The sequence below is a fragment of the Lagopus muta genome, chromosome 8 (genome assembly GCF_023343835.1).
Source record: "Lagopus muta isolate bLagMut1 chromosome 8, bLagMut1 primary, whole genome shotgun sequence".
In the NCBI taxonomy this organism is placed as follows: Eukaryota; Metazoa; Chordata; class Aves; order Galliformes; family Phasianidae; genus Lagopus; species Lagopus muta.
Window position 1 is genome coordinate 8,442,266 of NC_064440.1, and position 24,118 is coordinate 8,466,383.

At 42.1% G+C, this 24,118-nt stretch overlaps 2 protein-coding genes across 5 annotated transcripts; one reads left to right on the forward strand and one right to left on the reverse strand.

Moving 5' to 3' along the window:
* Positions 1-5,148: 5,148 nt before the first annotated feature.
* On the reverse strand, positions 5,149-14,182 carry C8H2orf76 (chromosome 8 C2orf76 homolog). 4 transcript variants are annotated; one of them, XM_048952713.1, is made up of 6 exons: positions 14,087-14,182; positions 13,210-13,362; positions 11,469-11,519; positions 8,765-8,802; positions 8,557-8,638; positions 5,149-5,678 (listed from the first exon to the last, which is right to left on the reverse strand). In XM_048952713.1, the coding sequence occupies exons 2-6, from the start codon at positions 13,340-13,342 to the stop codon at positions 5,602-5,604; spliced, it is 381 nt and encodes a 126-aa protein (XP_048808670.1). In that variant the 5' UTR covers positions 13,343-13,362; positions 14,087-14,182; the 3' UTR covers positions 5,149-5,601. The 4 variants fall into 4 exon arrangements, with proteins under 4 accessions (XP_048808670.1, XP_048808671.1, XP_048808672.1 ...); XM_048952714.1 differs by having other exon boundaries at positions 14,024-14,128; XM_048952715.1 differs by lacking the exon at positions 14,087-14,182 and adding an exon at positions 13,842-13,976.
* A 180-nt stretch (positions 14,183-14,362) lies between these two features.
* On the forward strand, positions 14,363-17,828 carry DBI (diazepam binding inhibitor, acyl-CoA binding protein). The gene is made up of 4 exons (XM_048952717.1): positions 14,363-14,496; positions 14,601-14,718; positions 16,098-16,160; positions 17,530-17,828. The coding sequence occupies exons 1-4, from the start codon at positions 14,488-14,490 to the stop codon at positions 17,601-17,603; spliced, it is 264 nt and encodes an 87-aa protein (XP_048808674.1). The 5' UTR covers positions 14,363-14,487; the 3' UTR covers positions 17,604-17,828.
* The last annotated feature ends 6,290 nt before the right edge of the window (positions 17,829-24,118 follow it).

Consider the following 24,118-nt stretch of genomic DNA (forward strand, 5'->3'; position numbering starts at 1 on the left):
GCACTGTGTCACCTGCCAGAGGGCAGAATTGGACACACAGATAAATTCTATTCTTAACCTACACTGTCATACTGAGCTCTTGAATGTGTTCACCACCCACAGAAACTCTCACTTCTGGCTTGCTTTTGGCCTACCATGAAGAGAACAACCCATTGCTAGCAGAGAAAGAGGAAGTCAGCAAACAAAAAATACAATCCATTATCTGACCAGAAATATCCTACCTACAGGCAGACACGAGTTTTATGCTCCATTCTCGCCCCCTGCTGCATCACCAGCCCAAACACCACCCACCTCTGCTCTCAGCCATCTGCCAGGCTTCAAGGGGAGCTCTCAGCAAAGCACAACCAGGTGCTGTGCAGGAGGAGAAGTGGGAACAACACCTCCCAGGCACCCTGCACCGCACACACAGCAGGCACCCTTGCAACCAGGCAGCATCTATGTACGCTTCAATCATTCAAAGCATAAAGCTCTGCACAGTGCTTGGGTTTGGGCTCCAAAACTCATCTCCCATCTCAGCTCATCACAGCACAGAAAGCATGGCACAGTGTGAAGTTCTCTTCCTCCCTTGCCCTACAAGGAATAGTAGGAGCTTAGAGTCAGAAGCATGGAGGACGCATTTGTTGTGTGCTTAAGCTGTGTTGCTGAAGATTTTTTGCTCTGTTTTGCATGTGTCTGTTCCGGGTGGTTTTCCTTGTGTTTAAAAAAAAAGGCATATTTAAAGTTTACTTTACAAAACCTCAGCAAATTAACGCTGATGTTTTCCAGACAATTCCTCAAATGAATGTTCAGCAAATGCCTCCTCACAGCATGCAAAGATTTAGACACGCTGGAACCAGCTCTGCAAAGGATGCTCTCTAACAAGAGGAATTTAAGCACTGATACCAGTTCAATTTGCCGCTCTTTGATTTTAATATAAAAAGAAACACTTTCCGCAAGGGAAGTCTCAGCTTTCATCACCCGAGCCCTAGCACAGACTTTTGCAGGCTAAACTAATTCATAGATAAGCACTATTCCTAAATATTCACTATCTCTTGGCTTACACAGGTTCTGGAGAATGAAAAAACAGGCTGTGCTGACATCTGGTGGCTTTCCCTGTAGCCAGAGATGGTTTATGGCAATAGCTCCTGGGTTTTCACTGGAGTTTTGCATCTCTTATGCAACCTCTCTCCTGTCTCCTTCTAAGATACAAAGCATTATAATAAAAACATTTTTGTTTTCACTGACCAGTGGACAGTGCTGTCCTGTGTGAGTCCTTTTGTAAAGCAACAAAAGATCCTTTGTTGTGCACAACTGGCTACACCATAGAGAAGGACTTTTCTTTATTTCAAAGGATATTCCTTCACTAATTTTAAAATGGACATTCACTTCCACAGAAAACACTGCTATTGCATAGCACTAAACCACTAACATTCTGTAAATAAGCAGAGATGGCAGCACAAAGGAAGGGGATGTGGCAGGGAAAAAAACAAAGTGTGTCTGCTTCTCCAACATCGTGGTAAGACAGTAAATAGCAGGAAAAAAATCAGTGCCTTCTTAACATGAAGAGTGGCAAAATGATCTACTGGTCATATTTGGTTGATTCATTACTCATTTGCAAGTCCTTGCCCTTTAGTACTATGAGAAGGAAATCCTGGAAGGAAGATCTGGTGCCAAGTGGTGCCAGACAGCAAGGCTGAGCTCAGTCCAACAAACTGTTCAATAAGCAGAAGTGTGCAAGTTGCCTTAAGCATTTTTGATGCCTCCAGCCAGCTGCCAGTGCCTCTAAAGCCAAGATCATATCAGTCTAATGAGACCAAGAATGAGTATCAGATGTTCTGTTTTCTCATTCTTGTTCTTTGAACATTCAAGATTTCTTAGCTCCCAAGGACAGAGTCCACAAATGTCCTGTCATCACTGTGTCAAATGATGCACTGTGACCTGCAAGTTCATTTTTAAGTGAACGATCCATGGGGATGTGCTGAATACTCAGAATGAAAGAGAAACATCACAGCTTACAGCTTATCTCTGGATCAACTCTGAGAACGTTTTCATCAGATAAAGCAGTTGCACAACTTTAATGGTGGTGATCTCTGAGGACTCTTCTGTGTCACTGGCAGCATTTCATTCAGCTGTGCCAAGTTCTTAACTCTTGCATCTTCAAGGAGCAACTTGAATATATGCAGACAGAAAACTACACCAAAGCAGCAGCATGCAGAAATATATCAGAGCCAGAAAAAAAACAGCACACATCATACATCCATTTCTGCATTCAATTCTAAAAAATGATTGAAATGCATAACGATATAAAAACACCATTTTCATACCCTTACTGGTATAAAAATCAGCACTATTCCAGTGGCATATATAAGCCACTAGAGCTCTACATACAAGATTTTCTGTGTCTACTCACTCACAAATACCTCTTATCCCTCCTCACGGTAATTCCTTTCACCATTTCTTCTCCTTTAGCAGCTGTTCACCCATGCCTCCTAACCAAAACTCCAATCTCTGAAGCAGTTTTCATTCTCTGAGAAGCATGGTAGTTCCCCAACTCCCAGTTTGACCACTTTTCCCTGCTACATTTCTATAACCAAGGAGAAGATGCCTCTTAGTTCAGCATCCACCCTGGATACTGCTCTTTTTGTTCATAATAAGGGTGGTGAAATGTTCCAAGGATGTCACATAGTGAAATGAATCCTTATTAACCCCACAATGTCAAAGAATAAGAGTAAAATTATACGATCTATCCCACTATACATTGAGGAGAAGTCACCTTTTATCAACAGTTATTGTGAACTAACACTGTTTATGGCCTTCTGCCAGGTTAACGAAGTTTGGTATCAACTATGTGGGTGGTTTCCTTTAATATACAGAGGATTTCATAACAACACATCTCAGACTTCAGTAATTTATTAGCCCATGTTCCCAGATTTCATTCAGTGTACAACAATCTTGGAATCAAACCAATTTTGAAACACGCATTGCTACACCATATCCCAACCAAAGTGTTGGAACAGAATCTATCTTTAAAAGTCCTCTGTTATTATCTATGGTTTCGTGGTGGCTTGAGGGTATTTTGGTTTTGTTTGTTTGTTTGTTTTGTAAAAAGTATTATTAAAAAAAGTAGAAACTCGCTTCAGGAAGAATCCAGATTACAAGTATGGTCATGGACAACATTACAAAAGGCTCTACTGTGCTGCTGCAGAAAGGAGCCAGTGAAGTGCCACTGCCAGGGAGAACAGAGCTCAGAGAGCACTGCTTTAACTCTTCCTTTGGAAAGAGAAACTCATCTAGAGCAACAGACACAATTCTTCGTTTGCATTAAGACATTTGCAGTTTTCTTGCTGATGTTGTAGAATTGCTCCTTCACTGCAACATGCTCAGTGACACACTGAACTCCTGTACTGTACAAGCTGTAACTACAGAAAGGACATTGACATTTCTTTCAAACATCAGTTCTTTAAAGAGAAGGGATCACAAAACCAATCCAAATCTGTTTGAGAGGGTTGGAGACCAAATTAGAATTCCCACAACAGAAGCAAAGAGTGGCAATATTCACTCAGCCTGGACATGCTGAAAGCTATCATCGAGATGCCGTGGTAGGACAGACCACGACACTGCTTTCTCTGGTATGCCATCTACTTCCCACACAGCTACAGTCAATACTGTAAATCTGTCAGATCAAACCTCATTAGGGGAGCAGGGACCAGCAAGAGAAAGAGGCTTGGACTGAAAGATGATGGATGTGTTAAACTTTTTCTGTAAATTCATCAGAGCATGCACATCAGCATTTAAATGTCAAGAGAACACAGTAACATAGGTGTGCTTACAAGATAAATACACTATCTCCTTTTTAATAGCAGACCTCTTTCACAGAAGAATAACACTGTTTGAAGCAACACTGTTGGTTAGTGGAAATGCTAAGTCACAGCCTGAACCAGTGATTGAGCACCTGGTGGGAAGGCAGGGCCAACCCAGGGGAACTCAGATGCATGCAATGTACCTGAGTGAGTGGAAGGGGCGGGTCCTGGCTCCATCCCTTCCCAGACATCATTTAAAGGTTGGCAGGGGGAAAGATAAGGACATTTTGTCTGAAGATCCCTGCCTGCTTGAGGACATTACAGGCCTTCTGAAGGTAAGCAGCTTCTTTCTCTCATTTTCTGTTCCCCCTGCTGTCGTGTCTGAGTGTGTTGTCACTTGCTGCAATCTGGGATCCTGTTGCTCTGCTGTCTTGTTGCACTTTCCATTGCTTTAAGGTAACTAATAGTAGCTACCTGAAAGGTCTCCAGTTTAAGCCACAGAGTTGTCAGGAAGGATAGAGAAAATGAGGTGGGAACAATGCATTAGCCCTACATCTAAAGCAAAAAGAACTTTTATTTAGGAGCTTTGGAAATCATACATCTGTTTTCACTATCATGCCAATAAAAAAATTAACAATCAACGTTCTAGGAAACTGTAAGTTTACTTCTCTGGAGAGTCTCTAGTGGAAATGGTGCTGTCAGCTCTGACCCAGAACTGAGGGTAGATGTATGGGCCTAAAGCAATTGCACAAGATCTCATTTGATTTAGCAGAACAAAGGCAGAGAGCCAGAACCATTTCTATTTCAGTGAAGAAAGGCTTAAAGACACAGTCCCAACTTGGCAAGCCCCTAGAAAGCAGTTTTGTAACTGTCTTTCTAAACTAGATACATGATTGTTTCTTTCTTCTTGTTCTTAATTTGTTGTTCTTAATTTGGTTAATTCCAGGAAAGTCTGGAATTACCAAGAACTACCAGATAGCAACAGAGCATTTGGTGCTTGGAAAGTAGGAAAGAATCAATCCCATCTGTTGTCAGACTGGGCCTCTCCTTGCAAAAAATGCAATCACTTGGGTTTTATTCTTAAAACTGAAACCTTGATCCTTGAGACTACTTGTAACAATGCCCAACTCCTATTTCTGCACAGTGAAGCCCTGGCGTAACTCGGGTTTCTACCTTGGATGAGAAGGTATTCTCATAAAGCAGTGTAGTAACAAGCAAGCTTGTCCTGGAACACAAAAGCCTCTAAACAGTTATTTTCTGTTTCAGCATGCTAAGGAGGGCTGGACGGAAGTATAAAGAAAAGCTTTCACCAGCAGAGAGCCTGAAACACTTGCCAGTCCGCACCATTCAAACAAAAGAACCTAAACAAAGTGAGTGGAGTAAATCTGTTACTTGAAATACAGAGTTTCTCTTGTCAAGCTCTCTGAAACAGTCACAAAAACATTCAGTTTTCATTACAAGTTACTACTGAGAGGGGTTTTTACTGTGTGGTGTATATTCTCAATATGAAACTGACATAATACTGCAGGATCGTACTGGGAATGTGTGCCACAGGTCAGAGCATTTGCACTGCCTCCATTGTGAAAGAAAAGCAAAGGGAAAAGAAATGTGAGAGGAAGGAGGAAAAAAACCCATGCACGTCCCCCAGCCTTCCCTCTCTAAGTCTCAGCATATTGGCAGAAATTAATTTCTATAGGAAGGGAATTGCACTGTTTGCAAAGCAATCCTCAAGGATTTATTGATCTTTTAAAGAAAAAGTCATTAAGCAGGGCAAGGAAGATTTACAACAAGTATGGGAAAACAAAACAATCTCTTGGGATCTTCACCAGGCCGAAACAGGATTAGCTTTGTAGTTTCTGTAATCTTCCTCACAGAAGAATGCTAATTCGGTCTCATTTGCTAGAACAAATAAAAAATTAAAGATTTAGCACACCAGGTAATGAACCACCACAAACAACAAGCAGCTATTTGGAGCCTTAGAAGACGACTGATGACTTGTTGGTCAAAGCCAATTATAAATCACCAAACATTTCCTTCCTCCCACCACCTCCTATTTTTACTGAAGAGATTCCAGTACTAAATGCACAGCTTTCTCGTGTTAGAAGAACAAGAACCTGAATACATACAAGCACATAAACAAGATTCCTCAAGATTTGTTTAATGTAGGCTACAGAATTGTCTGTTTTGCATTCAGCGAATTAAGTGATTGCATTTCTAATGCCTTCAAATGCCAGAAAAATAATGAAGTGTAACTTTCTCTTTTTTGTGCATTTGTCTTTTAGGGAAGAAAAAGAAACTATTTTCTTCCATGAAATTAGCCTGTAGGTATAATAATCTAATACTTAGAGGATCAGTAGAATATTTTACAGATCACTTTACGCTCTCCCTTATGACCCATCAAAATATGTGTCTGAAGAAGTTAATTTTTTGCCCTGCTGATGATTAATTCATGAGGCTTCAACAATATGCAAAGTGAAAGACACAAATTGGCTTCTCCAGCAATACCTTCAAATACCTCTAATTATTCACAGGGGATATGGCAGAGCTAAAGGACCCACAAAGGTTCAGAGCAGTCACAATTCTTTCAACCCAGTAGGTCAAGGACTTCCTCTTCTAAAACAATAAGTCAGCAACATTACTAATTCAGAACAGAGACAAATCTGATGGAAAGCCTTCACAATTATTAAACATGGACTTCTTTAAGGTGCTGAGCCAATAAGTTCCACGCTCATTTTTCAAATTAAACCTGAAGTTAATGAAGACTGCTTGTCTTGTTAAAAAAAAAAAAAGGGGGGGGGGGGAGGGGAAAATAGCAGAAGGGGTTTTAGAATCTCAACTAGAAAACAGACAAGACTGTTAGCAATGAATCCCGAATGCTTTATTTACATACACCCTACTTCAAAAAAAAGAGCACTAACTTTGCTGACTAGATCATAGCTGTAACAATAACCACAACCACAGAGGCTTTTACAAGGATACCTATCTAATGTCCTCAAACTTACAATTTCCTAACCTAACCCTGTTAAGTGTCAAAGATGATCAAATGCAGCTTAGAAAAAAACATCTGCCAGTCTCCAAATTTCCCAGGTTTTCTAACAGAAATTGTTTTATTCTAGAAAATCTTATCCAGACTAAATAATGGAAAAAGCCATAACATGCCCATAGGAAGTTTCAAGTCTTTCTGCTGTAAGTGTACAAAATGATAATTAATGGTACTTGCTATCATGCTTCACTCTGTTGATTTCCCATCTTCCACTTCTCATGGAAGGATTGCTAGAAGATTTTACTACAAAGACCCCATGCCTAACTTGGCTAATTTTCTGGTCAATATATGCTGGAACATATCAAAATTGTAGAATACCCTAAATTGTTTCCTTCTCTTAATAAGCCACCAAACTCTTTATACATATGCACAGAGCAGTCAGCTCTTCTCTAGCCTCAATGTTCTGATACTTGTTTTGAGATCACATTGAACCATTTCAGTGCTGTAGCTACAATCTCGGTTGCAAAGATGTGTACAAATATTTGTTAATGCCTTTTTGAATGTGGACAGCTCTGGATACTACCAGCTCCAGTGTAACACTCAGTGCTGTCATCAGTCTCTCTTCTGAGTTGTACTGCCTTTTGCATCTTAGGTAGATGAGAATCATGCTTAAATGAAGCTTCTGCTAGCTAAACTACAAATCTATAAGGCTTGAGTGCCAATAATCCTCCTTCCTGAGGAATTACTTTTCTCCTATCTGAAAAGCTCTGGGTTAGTTTAAAAAAAGCCAAAGATGACAGTGACTTTTGGGAAAGGCATACTGAGGCAGCTGTGGTACATCCCAGAGAAAAGCAATGAAGAAACCCCTTCCCCCCATGTCATCAAAAAGTAAATGGCCAAATGGCAGAAGCTCTACTTTTTGAAACCTTTCACACTAAATGAGACAAAAGAGCCAAGAAACCCATAAGGAAAAAAAAATACATGTATTATTTCTGGGAAGCAATCAGAGGACTTCAGGAGCAGGAGGGAGCTTTCTTTGACACCTCTGCACTTAGAGTGCAGGGAGTTATGCACCACAGCTAGGCAAAGCACAATCAAATGAGTGTGTGTCCATATCAAGGTGGAATGTGACTACGTTCCCTGAAGTGCCCTGCTGCCACAAAGCCATTCAGCCACATTTATGAGAAGCCCAAAGGACATCCAGGGACCATCAATTTCATCATGACAGACATTTCTTTACATTATTACCAAATGACATGCCCTATATGCAATCCCCTGTCAAAATGTGAGAAATCAGGTCAAGCTTCAACTTCATGCTATGTTCAGCACATTCTCTAAATGACATTACTTGAGCTTTTCCATGCAATCTGACTATCAAGAAGTGTATGTTGCACACTAAAACAAATCTAATCTTGTTTCATTATTCCATATTGGTTCCACTACTTACATTACTAACCAAAACATCAGTTTAAATGTTACTGGTAAGACTAAGCAGGCATGGTACTAATAACCTATCTGCCAATCATTTAAAATTGCTCTCTGCAGAATTATAAGCATACCTTCTAAAATCACAATTTGTATTCTGAACATTTAGAGTGCAGATACCCACTGCCCTCAGTTCAATGATTTGAATGTATATTATCCTGCCTTCTTCCCAGAATAATTATCAAGTAGTGTAAAGAGCATCAGGAATACCATTTACTTTTCAGCAGGCTATCCAAACAATCAGCCAGTTATCAGTTTAATGACAACCACAATGAACAGCACCTTCAGTCAATATAAGTGTCCTCATACCTACTCCAGCTGCTTTCAGTGTGCTGTCTTCTTTCAAAATCAGTTTGTCATCATCTTCCAAACTCACTACTAGATCACCAGTCTACAAATTAGAGAACAGGAACACAAAGATAAGAATTTACTGTCTTTGTTCCAGTCCTGTTTTACAGTGCAGAGGTCTGCGTGCATTAAAACATGTAAAAAGGAAGAAAGCAGCAGATAGCCATACCTTAGATTTGTGAGCTTGGTGAATAATCTTCATTGTATCTGAAAGAAAATACAGTGTTTTCCTAAAATAAGGCTTATTATGCAGGCAATGCTGGAAGTTATACTTAGGGAAGAAAAAAGTAACAAAGGGCTATGATTGAAAAATTTTTTATTATTAACAATTGTCTGAAATTGTCTTTATTACTAACAATTCAGTCAGAAAGAGAAAACCTCTTGATTTCCCAATCTTGCAGCCAGGTTACACCAGTCATTCCAGCATTAAGGCACTACAACTTAAGGATCTTCTGTCTACTGCTTGAATTACAATAACTAAGTAGCCATCCCAACTGCCAGCAAAATATACATATGTCAAAATACCAGTTAGGGTGTTCTAACCAAACAGGTTTTACACATGCAATGGGGCAGGACAAACAGTATTAATGCGCTTGCACCTACTACAGCTCAGTGGATAAGAAGCAAGTGATGAAAACACAGCAACCTGATCACTTCAGATCATTCCTCAAGATCTTCCTTCCCATGAAGAAAGTACCCATGGTAGAAATTGTTGAGCAAGCTCTTTCTCCATTAACGTGCACAATTTTTCTTTTCTTTCTACGCTCTCTTTGTACTTGCCTGTGATATTTTTATGCAGTGTTGAATTAAAGTGTTGCAACCAGACCAAGTAATCATGGCAAAAACATACAGTGATCATGAAACCATTCTACCACAGCAAATGCAATCCTCCAAGTTTTAAGCTTCTAGGTGTACTTTGCCACATTTCCTCTCTTACTCTTTTTGGCACAGCTGTTCTCTGATCTATTGACTATATTTTATTTACATCTTTACCACTGGCATCCAGTAAGTTATTGTGTTCTCATTTGAGTTGTTAAATGCTTTCTCTAACTGTCAGAGAGATGAAACTGCACTTTCTTCTCATCATAGCTGCATCCTCTCAATTGTTTTTGTTGTTTCATCTCAATTTAGTTCCACTCTATTGTGTTCCCAGCTTTTTTTTTTTTTTTTTTTTTTTTTTTTTATCTTGTAGTGGATCCTTCATGGCAGTAAATATGAAGCGGCTTTCTGTGTCAGAAATATCAACCATACTGTTCCATATTTATGGGAGGAAAAAGTGGAGAAGCTGTCAATGACACAAGATGGCACTCAGGCCAGCATCATCAGCAAAAAGGAAGTAACGTTGGGGTGGAAAATTGAGAAGATGGCCTAGAATTCTTCTCAGTCTAATGATGTGTAACTTCTACTAGCACTATTCATGCAGAAGTCTTCCTGCCCTTTCATCACCAAAATACAATAGAGATAATAGAACACACAAGAGAAGCCAAAAATCAAGAACCTGGAGGTATGATTCACAGCCTATGGGGAAGGTGAGGAACTTGGGCTCAATTTTTTTTCTGTGAAAATTTCAGCATAGCTGGCACCATCCCACAGAAATAGGCCCTCTCCAACTTGCCCAACAGGTTGTGAAGTTCTGTGATGTTTTTTATCCACATTATGCACAGTCCTACGCAACACAATCAGGTGCTCAGCCACAGCATTTGCTCTGGGCAAAACTAAAAGTGAAGAAAGAATGAACAGCAGGGACAGGCAGCATCAGGCATGTAACTGCAGTCCTAGATGGACTCCCTCATCCATACAAAGCAAGAGATATCGGGGGGAGGAAGGGCACCTCCAAATTCAAACTATTAGGACATCAAGTATTACATTAAAAACAATAATCTTCAACTCCTTGTTGCTGACAATTGCAAATCTTAATCCCTAACTTCTGTTTCCATCTCACACCATCAGCTATCAGAATGACATGCTTGGCTTTTTTTTTTAATAGGCCAATAGAGTCAACTGCTATTTGCATGTATTAAGTTGGTTTCTCAGTCAGTTTTTAAAATCACTGAAGAGAAAGAAGCTTGTAACTCCAGAACATGGGAGACAGGTGATCACTTGTAACAAACCTCCAAGGGAACTTACAGAGTTGTTGAACTGAGGAGAAGGTATGTGACTGACATCTGACTTACCACGCTCCAAGATTTGAGATAATTTAGTTTATTTTGAAAGTACGTTCCATCCCAAATTGATGATAGCACACAATCATGCAAAACTTCATACAAAGAAACACAAACATTGTTTCACATTAGAAGATAGACTGAGCCTAAATTTGATGCCAGGCTATTTCACTCTGTCAGCTGTTATTTAAGAGCTTTCTTATCTACTTTGAGTGATGTTCCCCTGCTCCTCTCATATTATGTAAATAATTTACAAACATGAGTTTTATGCATTTTCCTTCTACTGCCATAAGCTCCTGCTTCATGATCCTTTTTGATCTCACAATTAGTAAAAACATACCCAAATACATATGCACAAATGGAACTACAATTTCAAAGTGTTTGAGGTCACAGGCTGTTCTGTAAAGTAAAAACAGAGCTGAAAGGTGCTTATAAAAGTAATAAAAATGTTAATATCAAAAAATATTGCTACCTATTAGCAAAGAACATACAGCATGCAGCCTAATTCAAAGATAAATACAGAAGCTCAAAACAATGGTCAGGTTCTTCAGGTCCTGGAGGTATAATCATCCCAACTGCAAGAGCTGCAAATATAGGCAGGCACTGCAACCAGCATGATTATGCTAAAATAGCCGTCTCCTAAACTGTCTAAATTGGTATAAAAGATTACAGCTGCATTTTGCTAGAGATAAATTAAGAAAAAATACCCACCGTATTTGTAAGCTTTAAAAGGAGGAGGAAGACCTGTTCTTGAAGGCACATCTGTTAAAGAAAATCACAAAGAGTGAAGTTATCTTTCTATATTTCTAGTAATGCATGTGAGTGCATTGCATACACCCTGGACATCAAAATAAATCGTCGGCACAGGAGAGTCGTTAGAGTATTAAATACTGAAATATAGCCTTTGGCTCAGATTCTGCAGTTAGTCTGTATTGGCTTAACTTCACTCGAGCATGAAGTCCCTCTGAACTGAATGATCCATGCAGACAGCAATTCAGTGCAATTAGGTTGTGATCACAGGAGTCTAATCCTTCAGAAATCTCCCAGAAACATCCTGTTAATGGTTCGCATGGTTCAAAGTTCAGCATCTCTCGCTATCTTACACTCCAGCATCCTAACAACTATCATTACTAACTGAATTGTTCAGGAAACACAGCTCTGCTAACCAGTCACAGCAAGGAAGCCAAACAGTAGAAAATAACTCTTTAGATACATACAGTACACAGCCTCCCTGGTGCCAGTGTCCCCAGTGACATCTAGGTATTTATCCAGGCCTTGTGAGGCCCAGCTGCTATCAGTTACTTGGCAACAATGGCGGCTGAAAGCAAAAATCCAGTTTAGAAACTTATCTCAAACTCCTCCTTCAAAACAGATTACAGAAAAGGAAGGAAACATGGATTTTGGACCAGGAACAGTAATACCCATCTGTGAAACACAGCTGGCACCAGTTTTGTCTCAACAATGAATTACAATACCGCACACATCAAAAGCAAGAAGTTTTTGTGTGTGTGTGTGTGTGTTTTAATTTTCTTTTTCATAACTGCAGCTGTACCATATGCTCTGAAAGTGCTTGTCGTTCTCTAAAAGCATCCTAAGATCTAGCCATGCCAATCACTGTCTACTAGAAAGGAAGTTGCTGAAAACACAGTACAGCTGTGATGCTCAGGGCAATATCCCAGAAGTTGCTCAAATGCAATCAGTTGCAACAGTTCCAGACTTGTTTAAGCTGACATCATGCAAAATAAATAAATGAATCAAAGCCTGTTGATCTCCACACTGTGAATGTCTCCATTTAGATGTGAAGAAATATACCTGCAAGATTAGTTAACACCCTAACTAATGAGTTGCTACATGGGCTGGTCTGCATCTATTACCCTTTAGATACACTGTCACTTTCAGACAGGTTCTGGAAACATAATGTCCATAGAGGAGTAAATCTGTACCATAAAGCTCAAGACAAGGACAGAAACTCAGAAGCGAGCAGGCAGATCTCACAGTGTCAAAAACAATTTTTCACAATCCCCTCTCCTTTCACAAATAGCAAACAGATTTTCATTCCCACATTCCACACAGTGGTGCAACTCCTACGGATCAAAAGCTCCTTAAAATCTATTTATTTCCCCCAGTTAATTTCTGAATAGCTGCCTGACAGCACCGCCCAAGGAGCCCGAGGCATGGAGCCAAGTGTAGCAATGCCCTTGTCTGGCAGTCAAAAAGGATGGAGCACTTGGGAGGATTTAGGCAGACAGAGCAGTACACTCAAATGCAGGCATGGCGCACTGGAAGCTCTCATTAGGGGCAGACCTCTCATCCAAGGGAGGAGAGCACAGAGGACAAAATACAAATCTGGCATCTCTTCCAAAGCCACAGAATTCCCACATTTTTTTCCACTTTGCTTTCTAGTGTAGGGTTGACAACAAAAAGGACAAGCAAACAAATAACAATCCCTTACCCTTCTGCACAAAAGCAATGAACTGCTTCACTGTCTGATCCAAGTTAACTCCATGATAAACCACAGGCCTGAAATTCCGGTGCTCAAAGGAGCGAACAAGGCGAACTGTGATGGTTGAGCTTTCTGCTGACATGAGAATTAATTTTAAATAACCTGGAAAACATCAAAGAGAGGAACTATTGACTTTCCTCTGTGTATGGGCACAGCTGGAAAACAAGGTGCAGGTAAGCCTCAGTGATAGACTCACACACATGAGGAGACATTTCATAGCAGCGTGCCTCTCAGGGCTTTGTTTTTAGTAGTTCTACAGAAGCAGCAAAGGAATCTCAAGCAGTTACTCAGGGTTTTATTGGCCCTGCACGTGAAGCAGCCCATGTGTGCACTGTGTACTGCGGCACCCGACTCCGCTAAGCAGACAAGAATGTTATGGATAAATGCAAGTGATCAATTTGTCGTTTGGGTGATTTTACCTGCCGTACCCTTGTGCTCTAAACGAACGTACTTGTGTGATCAAAAGCAAACCTTTTTAAATGTATTTATATTGTACATTAATATCCCAAAAAGATCCCCGGGCTATTACACAATGCTCCTTCTCACCTCCTTTCAGGGACTGAAAACTCCCCTCCACTTACACGCAAATAATTCTCCTGGGATACTACAGCAGAATTAATGGGGTTAATTCGTAATGACATGCATGGAGAACGGCTCCACGTGCTTCACACTCCTTTGATAGAGAGCAGAATTTTCAACTGTTCTGTTTTACCAGCCCAAGCCCCTCTTTAAACAGGCCCACCCCCAGCCTCCCCTCACGCACCCAGGGACAAATGGCGACTGCCCCACACCCCGGAAGACGAGCGTGAGCAGCTCCCAACCTTACCGCAAGGCCGCAGCCGTTACTTCCGGGTTTCGCCCTCCGCCCCGCCCCCTTGCGCAGTCTCACCAATCACATCCGACGGGTGATACGGATCCTGAACACACCGAGCCGCGGGATTGGCTGCGATGCGCCCCGTCCCCGCCCCTCAATCCAGGCTGCCTCGTTGTCGGGCAATGTCCAAGCCCCGTGCCGAGGTGGGCAGACTCCCCAAAGCTTTCCCATGCGGCGCTGCTTTTCCATTGGTCCTTTCCCCGAATTTTCCCCTCCCCCCGCGAGCGCCGATTGGCGCGTTGTTAGCCGCGGCGCCGCGATTGGCCAGCGGGCTCGGTGGCGAGGGCTGCGGCGGCAGAGCGGCCGGGGCGGTGCGGCAGAGTTGCGGAGCGCGGTGTTAGGGGTTCGTCGCCATGTCTGAGGTAGGGGCGGCGGCGGCGGCGGCGGCGGCGGGGCCGCGGGGCGGGCGTCTCTTTCTTCCTTCTCGGTGCTGACCCACGTCCTGCTATGGGGCCTTTTCCCCCAGGCCGCGTTCCAGAAGGCAGCTGAGGAGGTGAAGCAGCTCAAGTCGCAGCCTACGGACCAGGAGATGCTCGACGTGTACAGCCACTACAAGCAGGCCACGGTGGGCGACGTGAACACGGGTACGTGCTGCGGGATTGCTGGGCACCTCCGTCAATGAGGGGCTGCTGAGGGCAGGGATGCTGCTCAGTGTGAGCACGTTTAGTCAGGTGTGGGCAGCACTAGGAAGAGTGATAAACTAGAGCACTAAAAGTAGTACTGGAAAACTAAAGCAGGAAAATAACCCGGGATGCGTGTAGGAGAAGGAACACTTAGAAAAGCTGCAGTCAAATATCAAGCTGCAATCAAATATCATGGAAGAACTGCAGCAGAAATACTTCTGCAGAAGCGCTGTGCCAAATCCCTGACCTTGTGTAGCACTTGAGAAACCAGAGCTAGGAAGAAAAGGGGTGTTTCGATGGGGCTCTGGCCTCATGAACTGGTTGTTTCCAAAGGTTTCTGAGTGTTGACTGAATCCAGAGCAGGCAAGCAAATGTACTGGAAATGATAAGTGTGGGTGTATGTAGTTGTTTATTCCCCCTATGACAGACAGCACTGGGGGGTGAAAGAACTGAGCTTGATTTCAAGATGTAATCCTTTTGGCATGGTTGGAGCTCAGTGTTTTAGTTTACGAAAGTGAAGTGGTGCTGTAGAGCTGTTAATGTACCAACATGTCTGTAAGTGGTTGCATTGTAGTGAAGCAATAAGCAATAGCTGAGTTGTCTGGGAAAGCAATCTAAGAGTAAGCTGATAGGTTTTTGTGCTGGAGAGAAGTACAGCTGCCAGCTATGTCTGTGCGCAGCACAAAAGGACCTCTGTGGCTAATGGTTAGGCTACTTACCAGTGCTGTTTAATTGATAATCTCAGGAACTGTATTTATTGAGACAGAGTAAGTAAAAACAGAATAGATGTCAAATGAAGACTGATCATATACACATCCACACCTAACCCTGTTCTCTGTTTGGCTACAGTGTGGCTTGTAATGAGGTGAGTTAGAATTCAATGCCTATACTCATAGAATGACAGAACAAAGGAAGTACTTCGTTAGAAACATACCATTTACTTGATGATAAGATGTTCTAAGCTTTATATTACTGGCTTTTGATTTCTTGTCTTTGGGCATTTCATGACCTAAGGACGTTTCTGCTTCACTTTAGAGCTGATGTTCTTTAATCAGCTTGTTTTTATGCTGCAGTATTCTTTTCAAAAAGTGCAGTGAGAGACCAAATGGCACCATTTGATGCTCTTCTGTTCAGATGCTGCTGTCTTAAAGGAATTTGACAGGGAACTTTTCTACTGCTACCAGTAGCATGTGTGCTTCTGACTGCAGGTTAGAAAGGGGTAGCTGCTAAAGTGAACCAGAGTATTTTATCATGGTTAAGAACTAAATATGCTTCAGGAAAAGAGAATTATCTACAGCCAGGCCACGCAAACTAACTGTGCTGCTTATCCTTTCTCCTAGATCGCCCTGGTATGCTTGACTTCAAAGGCAAAGCAAAGTGGGATGCCTGGAATGCATTGAAAGGTAAGTGTCTACTTAAAAATTAAAAGTGAATAAATAAAACTAAGGGAAACTACTCAGAGAACCACATGTGGTTCAGCAAGAAATCAAATGGTGTTGCCTTGTAAGAGCTTTAGGAGTATAAAATCATAATTCTTATTCTCTGCAAGGGAGAAATAGTTCTGAAAAAAATGTAGGCTGTCTATCAGAAGAAGATTTAAGATATAAGTTGCCCAGCTTATGTTGCCCAGAAAATGTTACACAAAGGCAAACTGTAGCAGCAGCAGAAACTTAAATCTCCTTTCTGAGTCCCAGCCTAGCAGTACCTCACAGTGATCTGCTCCTCCAGTTCCTTCCAGTTGTTCTTTTTCTTCTAGAGTTTTTCTAATCAGAATATCTGGGATATTTGCTGAGGAGCATAGCAAGGAGTCTAAGCTATGAAAATGTGGTTTTTCTAGTGTTTTAACCAAGCCAGCATACATCCAAATGCAGTCTGAGTTGTTTGAATAGCTTTCCTACAGTAAATGGGAACTGAGTTAATAGAGTTAAAGCACTGTCTAGTTGTTGTCCATACAAATATAGCTTTGCTGTAAAACCGTTGAGCAATTTTGCTCAAAACTTTGATACTGGATTCATAGCCAAGTGACCCTATTAAGCTTCTCTGCTATGCTGTGAAGTAGTATAGCAGGGAGCTGTGGCTTGCATGTAAATACTATCCTAATGCTGAAGGCTGTTTTAATTCCTAACTCAGAACTGAGTGACTCTACGCTTGTGGCAGGTACTTTAACAAAGGCTCATGGATCTTTTATGTAATGTAATTGTACAGGTGCAGGCTGAGATACTGAAAAAGATGCCTGCTAAGGGAGTTATTCTATTGCTGATCATGTTTCTTCTGTCCAGCCACGGTAGGGAAATGTTTTATTGAATGTAGAGAACTTGGCAGTGATTCTAGTTGAGAGAAAGGCAAAACAGATGCACTGCAGTAAGTAACATGTCAGAAAGTTGTTCCTTTAATAGTGACTTGAGAATGCACATGTAAATCAGCAACATCCATATAGAAGGGAGTCAAAAATGAAAAATGTTCAAAGATCTCTGAATAGTCAACAGAACAGTGCATAAGGGAGCATTAAAACTGTCTGATCAGGCAAATAAACAGTGATGAATATAGCATGGATGTATTTGTAGATGAGCGGGCTCGTGAATCTTGCAGAGTAGAGGAACAGGAAGAACAGCTGTTGTGAATCAAACTCTGAGCTGATGAAGCTGAGACACTGTTGTCACCAGGCTTCAGTTGTCTCTGCATTTGTGTGTCCCTGCTCAAAGAAAAGCTGCCTCGGGGCATTTTGTTGAGCCACTGTATGTATTCTGACTGCTTCCTCTGTTTGTCTTTCAGGAATGTCCAAAGAAGATGCAATGAAAGCTTATGTAGCAAAAGTGGAAGAGCTAAAGGGCAAATATGGTATCTGAGGACTGGATAGAGCATCTGTTTGCACATCTGAAACATGCCTTATTTCTAATACTGTGGAAAACTGATTTATGATGATGGTGGTTTTAAATATGAAGTATACTGTAACCTGTTCTTGTGATGATTGTAGTTCAGGGGGAGGTCACATACCTGTGTAATGTACTGACACCATTTGAACTTTGAGAACAAAACAATCTGGAACTCATTAAAGTGCATTTGATACTTTAGCTGTTGTGATGGTCGTCCCCAAGGAATTATTCTGAGCTCGTTCACGAGTGGCTGTGTCACAGCTTTTGAACTCTAAGGTTAAAGCGGTGGTTAGCGCTCACCTCTCCAGTCGTGCCAGCAGGGGGCCTTAGTAGTCTGTTTCACTTGTATCCAAACCAAACCGGTGATGTCAGGTGCTGCTTTGGGAATTTCTTGTGGATAAATTGGAACTGACAAAAGCTGGAGCACAGAGATTATCACTGAGGCTGTGTCTGATGCTTTGTATGCTTAGAACACGGTGCTTGGTCGTTGTTGCCTGAGGTGTTCAGATTGATTCAACAACTGCCAAATGATCTTCCATACAGTGCTTCTTGGAGATGTTATCCCTGAACAGCAGTGTTAGATATGGCAGATTCTCAGGATCTGAACACAAAGCGTCCTCTGTGAAAGAAAGAGTTCTGCAGACAGATGAGCTGTTGATGCCCCCTATGCCTTACCACTGTAGATACAGAGCTTTGGTGTTGCCATGTACTGCAGCTACAGTGAGGGGTGAATCACTGGTTTAACACTTACATGGCTCTTCATGAAAAACTTGAAAGTCAGCAGAAGTTTACGAAGCCCACAGTTGTAACAATCTGAAATAGCTCCTTAGCTAGTCTGCCTGCATAGCATGACCTGGTGCAGTTGCAGCTGCCAGAAAGGGTACTTAAAATGTGACACTGAACCAGCTTAGCATAGGGCATGTAAGAATGAAGTCTCCACCTTGTACAGGAATAAGGCATACTAATTGCTGCTGTCCTGAATAACATCAGAATGGATGAAGATTTGAAATAATAGCACATTCAGGAAAGCGACTGGGTTTGTTCTCTGTTCTCCTGAGGATCACTCACTTGAATTCCTGTTCTTGGTTTGCTTTTTTTTTTTTTATTCCCCTCGGTAAGTGGTATAAACATTTTGGAGGTTTCAACTTCCTCTTGCAGCCTCTGTTAGTTACTTGACTTAAGTGAAATATTCACCTTGCAAAACACAGGTAAAAGCAGACATTCAGCAGAAGGGATTCTTAGCTCCTTGCCAGCCCTGAATTTCACAGCAGGCTCTGTTTTGCAGCTGTATTTTGTCACGCTGGCTAGCAGTGGAAGATTCTGCCGGCTTGTAGCAGAATGCGACTCTCAATGGCAAATGCTTCCACTTCTGCTCGTTTGCTGGCAGCTTATGTACTTGAACATGCTTTGCCAACATGCTTTCTATCAAAACTAGGATTGATTTTTCAGAAACACCTGAGTTTTGAGGACAGTAACATCAGTGGTCTTCATATCTAGTCTGCCCATTGGTAATCAGCTGTACAACTCAGAAGCTGCAGAGTATGAGTTGTTACAGAAGCAAGAGCTCTGCAATAAGAGGTGGAAGGTACTGATGACTGTAAGCAGTGTTGGGATGAGAAGCAGCACACAAATATTGATTGCATGGCCTTTAACTGGAGAAATCGTTACTGAAGTGCTGAGTGCTGTTTGTGAGCTGACCTCCTGCAGGCGCTCTCTCTCCAGGAATGCTGCATTGTTTATGGATGCTACAGCTTGAAAAAGGCTGTGAACTCAATCGAGGTGCTGGTGGTCTGGCAGCAGGGTGAATGTCTTGTAAACATGTGGGCTGTGTGGCTATTCTGAATATATTGCTGACTTATAGGCTGCACAGTGTGTGCTGGCTGGGGGGGAGTGAGATAGAATGCCTTGGCAGTAGCAATGCCACAGCAGGAATGGTCTCAGGACATCTGAAGGCAAATCTGAAGGTAGAGGTAATTGCTTTTATTAAACTAAAACAGTGGTAAAAATAGACAACTGTAAAGGAATACAGCCCTTGATATTGAAACAGAAGCAGCAGCAAGTCTCAAACCAAAATATAACTTCAGAATCACTGCTCTGCCTGAAATAAGACATTCTTGGAGGAGCAGATGTTTCTGGGCAGTGCTGCAAAACAGGAGGTTGTTCTGACACCCATTCAGGGAGTTGCTGCTATTTCATCTGTGTTAGATGAAAGAAAGGACAGCAACACCCCAATCCTTGCTGTGTTTGTGGAAGGAAAAGACATGCTCTGGAACAAGCCTAACATGCCACAGGTCAGAGGCCAGCTGGCATACATGCTCTCAGATCTGCTTTGCTGAGTTTGCAGTGCGTGCAGAACGGAATCTGGACTTTGGATAAGGCAATAATAAATGCTAACTTGCATGTGTGATAAGACTTCTGTCTATTGCACTTCTACTGTTAGTTCTTGCATAGACTGGTACCCAGTGCAATTAAAGAAGCTATAGGGGGGTGTTTGTTTTCCACATTGTTTTTTTTCTCATGGGTTTTGCTTGCTCTTATCAAAAACTTGAAGGTGCAATCCTCCTTCTGTAGCTCTAACAAATCCCTATCATTATGCTGCTTTAGGTCCACAACAAATTGTTCCATACCAAGAAGCTGTTTCCTATTTGATTAAAAGGCAGTCTGAGGGGAACTGCAGAATGTGACCATCTTTCTATCAAAATTCTCCAGTCCTAATCTGGAGTGACCATGTTTCCTAACACCACTGTTTTAACCTTTCAACTTATTTCACCCCGATGATAGTGCTTGCTAAGAATAAGTGACAATTGTGTTTGCTGTTTAAAATACAGGCATCTATCTACAGAGCGCCCAGGGCTGGCAATACTGGGCAATGCCAGTTTGAAGTGAGTGAGCATCTGAGCTGTGCGGTGCATGCTGGTGGGATTGATTATTAATGGAAGGCTTGGATATGTTTCTGAATGCCACAGCTAATTCCAGAAGTTACTCTGTCTCGCAAGTTGTCAGTGCTGTGAACTAAGACGAGCTGATATCACATAGACACAGCATGTTTGAAAGAGTCCAGTAATAAACTATGAAGGGTAGAAGTTGATAGAAGAGAAATACAGCAAAAGAAGACTGATTTTTTTTTTCCCCTCTCATTCACAAGTATAAGCACCTTTAAACTCAGATAAGTGCTCCATAGATTAACTAGTATTCAGCTGTTGACTTAAAGAGCAAATAATGTCTCTCCACCCTAGGTGTAAGTCTGTCTCCTTTACAAAATGAGCTTATATTTCCACTGGAAGGGGCATATCTGTCAAAACTGAAACACAACATGGGTGGTTTTCTAGAATAGTAACAGAGAGCTTTTGTGTGAAGCGTCACTGCAGTAGTATTTTAGCTTTCATTTCCTTTTCTGTCTGTGGCTTCAGGATGTTTGTTTGTTCCCAGTGCTTGTACATTTATTTGTCAAGGTCTGGCCCTCTTGCCACTCGGTAGAACTGATTCATCTCTTAACAACCATGTTGCCATCCAGTTTTAGAGCAATCCTTTGCTCTATCAAGAGTACATGACAGTGTACAGAGGGGTTTTGAAAACTTCGGTGTGTCCTGCCTCTGTTTGCAAACCTTCCAATATGTGAGACTGTTCACAAAAATGGAGAAGCTGTTGAAAAGTTTAATGTGGTCAATAAGCATGGGCCTGAGGAGAAGACACCTTGCAGTCCTGGTACCTCTGGTCCAAATACTCGAGCTCAGTAAGTCTACGAAAGCAGTGATATGAAAAACAGCCTGAACACGGAATCAGTGGCTCAGCAGCTCCCTTCTGCAATAGTCCTTGTGTTAGCAAAGATTATTGTTGCTCCAACTACTGCCACTGCAGTGAAAAGTTCCTTATTGTCGTGAGGCCCAAAGTCCTGACAAATTGGGATGTTGTGTAATCTCTGCTCATTGGATTCTATGTCACACATTTTTTCTGTTTGCAAGTCTGGATTGCCTCGGGCAGGTAATTCCACACCCTGACAAGCATCAAAATGACACTGCTTAGCTGCCATAGCCAGAGACACCTTGCTCATCTCCACCCAAGAGTGCAAGACATGGTGTTCCCCACATAGCAGTGCTGGGAGGAGAAGGCACGCTGCTCTTCTGAATTGAGCTCTGAATCAGAAACGTATGCCCACTACTTCAGTGTACTTGGCATTTATAACTTTGACTATGTAGCTGCAGTGAATTTGCAATGTGTCCTAAGCCAGCGAGTTCTTGGTGGTCACGAGAAAGAGCTGAGCCTTGATATTGAGTCTCTGCAGTGCAATGCTGCAGTAGGTCCAATAACCAATGAAAACGAGAAAAACTTTTTTGTTCCAGAATACAAAATGTACTCCTTTAAGTCTGTCCTTCTCTTTAAAGTTTCTCCTCTCACTTTTAGCTAGATTTAGTCTGGGAGGGATCTGGGAGTCGCTGTGACGGGCAGCACATTTACAGCGTTTTTCTGCAAGTTACGAGAACCTCAACAGCTGCTGCATCATTTGGATGAACGATCCCAAAGCTCTGCAGCGGGATATCGGCGATGCGTGATGCCCCCGGCTGGCTGTGTGCAGTAAGGACGTTGGCAGCAGGGAGGCGTGCAGCCAAGAGGCAAAGCGAAACCATCTGGCCCAGGAGCCATCTCCTCTTTACACGCTTCACTACGTCCCTGTGCGTGTGAGGGCTGCCCTGTCAGCTGCAGGGATTTGCAGCCATGTGAGGAAAACCGTGAGCTGAAGCGTTTGTGACAAGGGGTTGGTGTGAGCTGTAGGGCCCTGGTACAGCCCCAAACCCCCTTCTGTTACATCCATTGCCTGGGGCACGTTTTGCTGAGTATAACTGCTGAGTTCTCTGAAGCTGCCAGACTCAAGAACTTCCTGCCAGCAACTAGCTGACTTGTTACCCCATTCCAGAAGCTGGTTTTGGGTTGAACCCAGCCTGAGCTGGACACAGCTTCTTGAGCTTGTATCTTCTATCTACTGGAAGGAAAAAAGAAAAAAACAAAAACACAGTGAGGCAGGACAACTTCTTCCTCCTCATAAAACTCCCTCTGTTCACATTTTTGGGCAGATGTGAAGGAAATCATCTTGTCCTTCATACAGCCCTTTGGCATCTCCCAAAGGGTCAGCCCACAAAGTGCCGAAGATCAGTTTGTCTCCAAGATCAGCTCAGCTTCTGGATGGGAGGGGAGCTCACCTTGAGATAGCCATATGATAGAAACAAAGATAGAAATTTCCAGCCAGGTCAGTTGCCACCTCAAGAGCTATAAAGACATAATTGGAAAGAATTTTTCTTTTTAACAGACAAATGAAATCTTAGAAGTAATTTTGAGCTTCAGTGTTTGTTCTTCTGCAGGAGAAAAGCTAGAGAAGGCTCTTCGATGTTGAAGTTATTATTAAGCTAACGGAGCCAGATGAAGCTATTCCCATGTTTTACAGTGAGCTCTGGTAATTTCCATTATTTATGAACACGTTTCCCTGAAAATTTTCTCTCCAGGGAGAGGATGTGAAATACCCACTCGAACAATGGAGAAATGGGACTTTATAAACAGAATAATGAAACTGGCACTGTCCCAAGCCCAAGTGAATTAACACAGCTGCAACAAAAATACATTGGAAGAGTTTTAAAGGTCGTTTGCCATACTGTTGTGATGCAGTTAACATCTCTGCAGACAAAAATATCAATTTCTTATTTTTCCTTTTTAGGCATAGATCTCTTGTTATTGTAAAGCACTTTTCATACAGAGCTTTCCAAAATAATCGTCCTGAGACACTTTCCCACAATCTGTCTTTTGAGCAGCCCTGATGTTTTATCTGGAAAAGGCAGAAAGTAGAATTGGTTCCCTTTGTTCCAAGGGGAAATTTGTTCTGTGTGAGAAAGATGTGCGGTTCCGGCAGGTTTATAAATCCCACATCTCTACCAGCAGGAATCTCCGGCCCAGCAACAAGGAGAGACACTGCTGGTAACTAATTAACACACCACTATTATCTGCATCCTCCTTTGGCAACTTCTGCAAAGAGCAAATCCAAAAGGACGAATTACATCCCAGTGTTAATTGCATTGCAATTTCTGGTTTGCAGTTTGTATTTGGGGGAAACCAAATTAAAGGCAGGACTTGAAACTGACTTTGGGTTTGCACAAATGCCACCTCCAGCCTGTCCTTTTCCCTGCTGAACCAGCATGGCACATAACTTTGTGTCTGCTCAGGAACCCAAGCGTGCAATGGAGCATTTTGGTTTCCAAAATAGTCACTGTAAGTTCCTCGTTCTGCAGAGCTGATGCACGTGTTTACTCACGTGCGCCTTCCCGCTGCTGCTCCCTGACGTGCCCTTGCTCAGCAGGAAGCGCCTCTCATCACAGAATAGATGGCTGAAGCCATTAGGAAAACACAAGTGTTAAAGTTAGATCTACACTTAATTATTTTGTTAATTAGGAGTCCAAGTGCTTTGCAGAACCTATGGTACAGAAGCATCAGGCCTATGAGGTTTT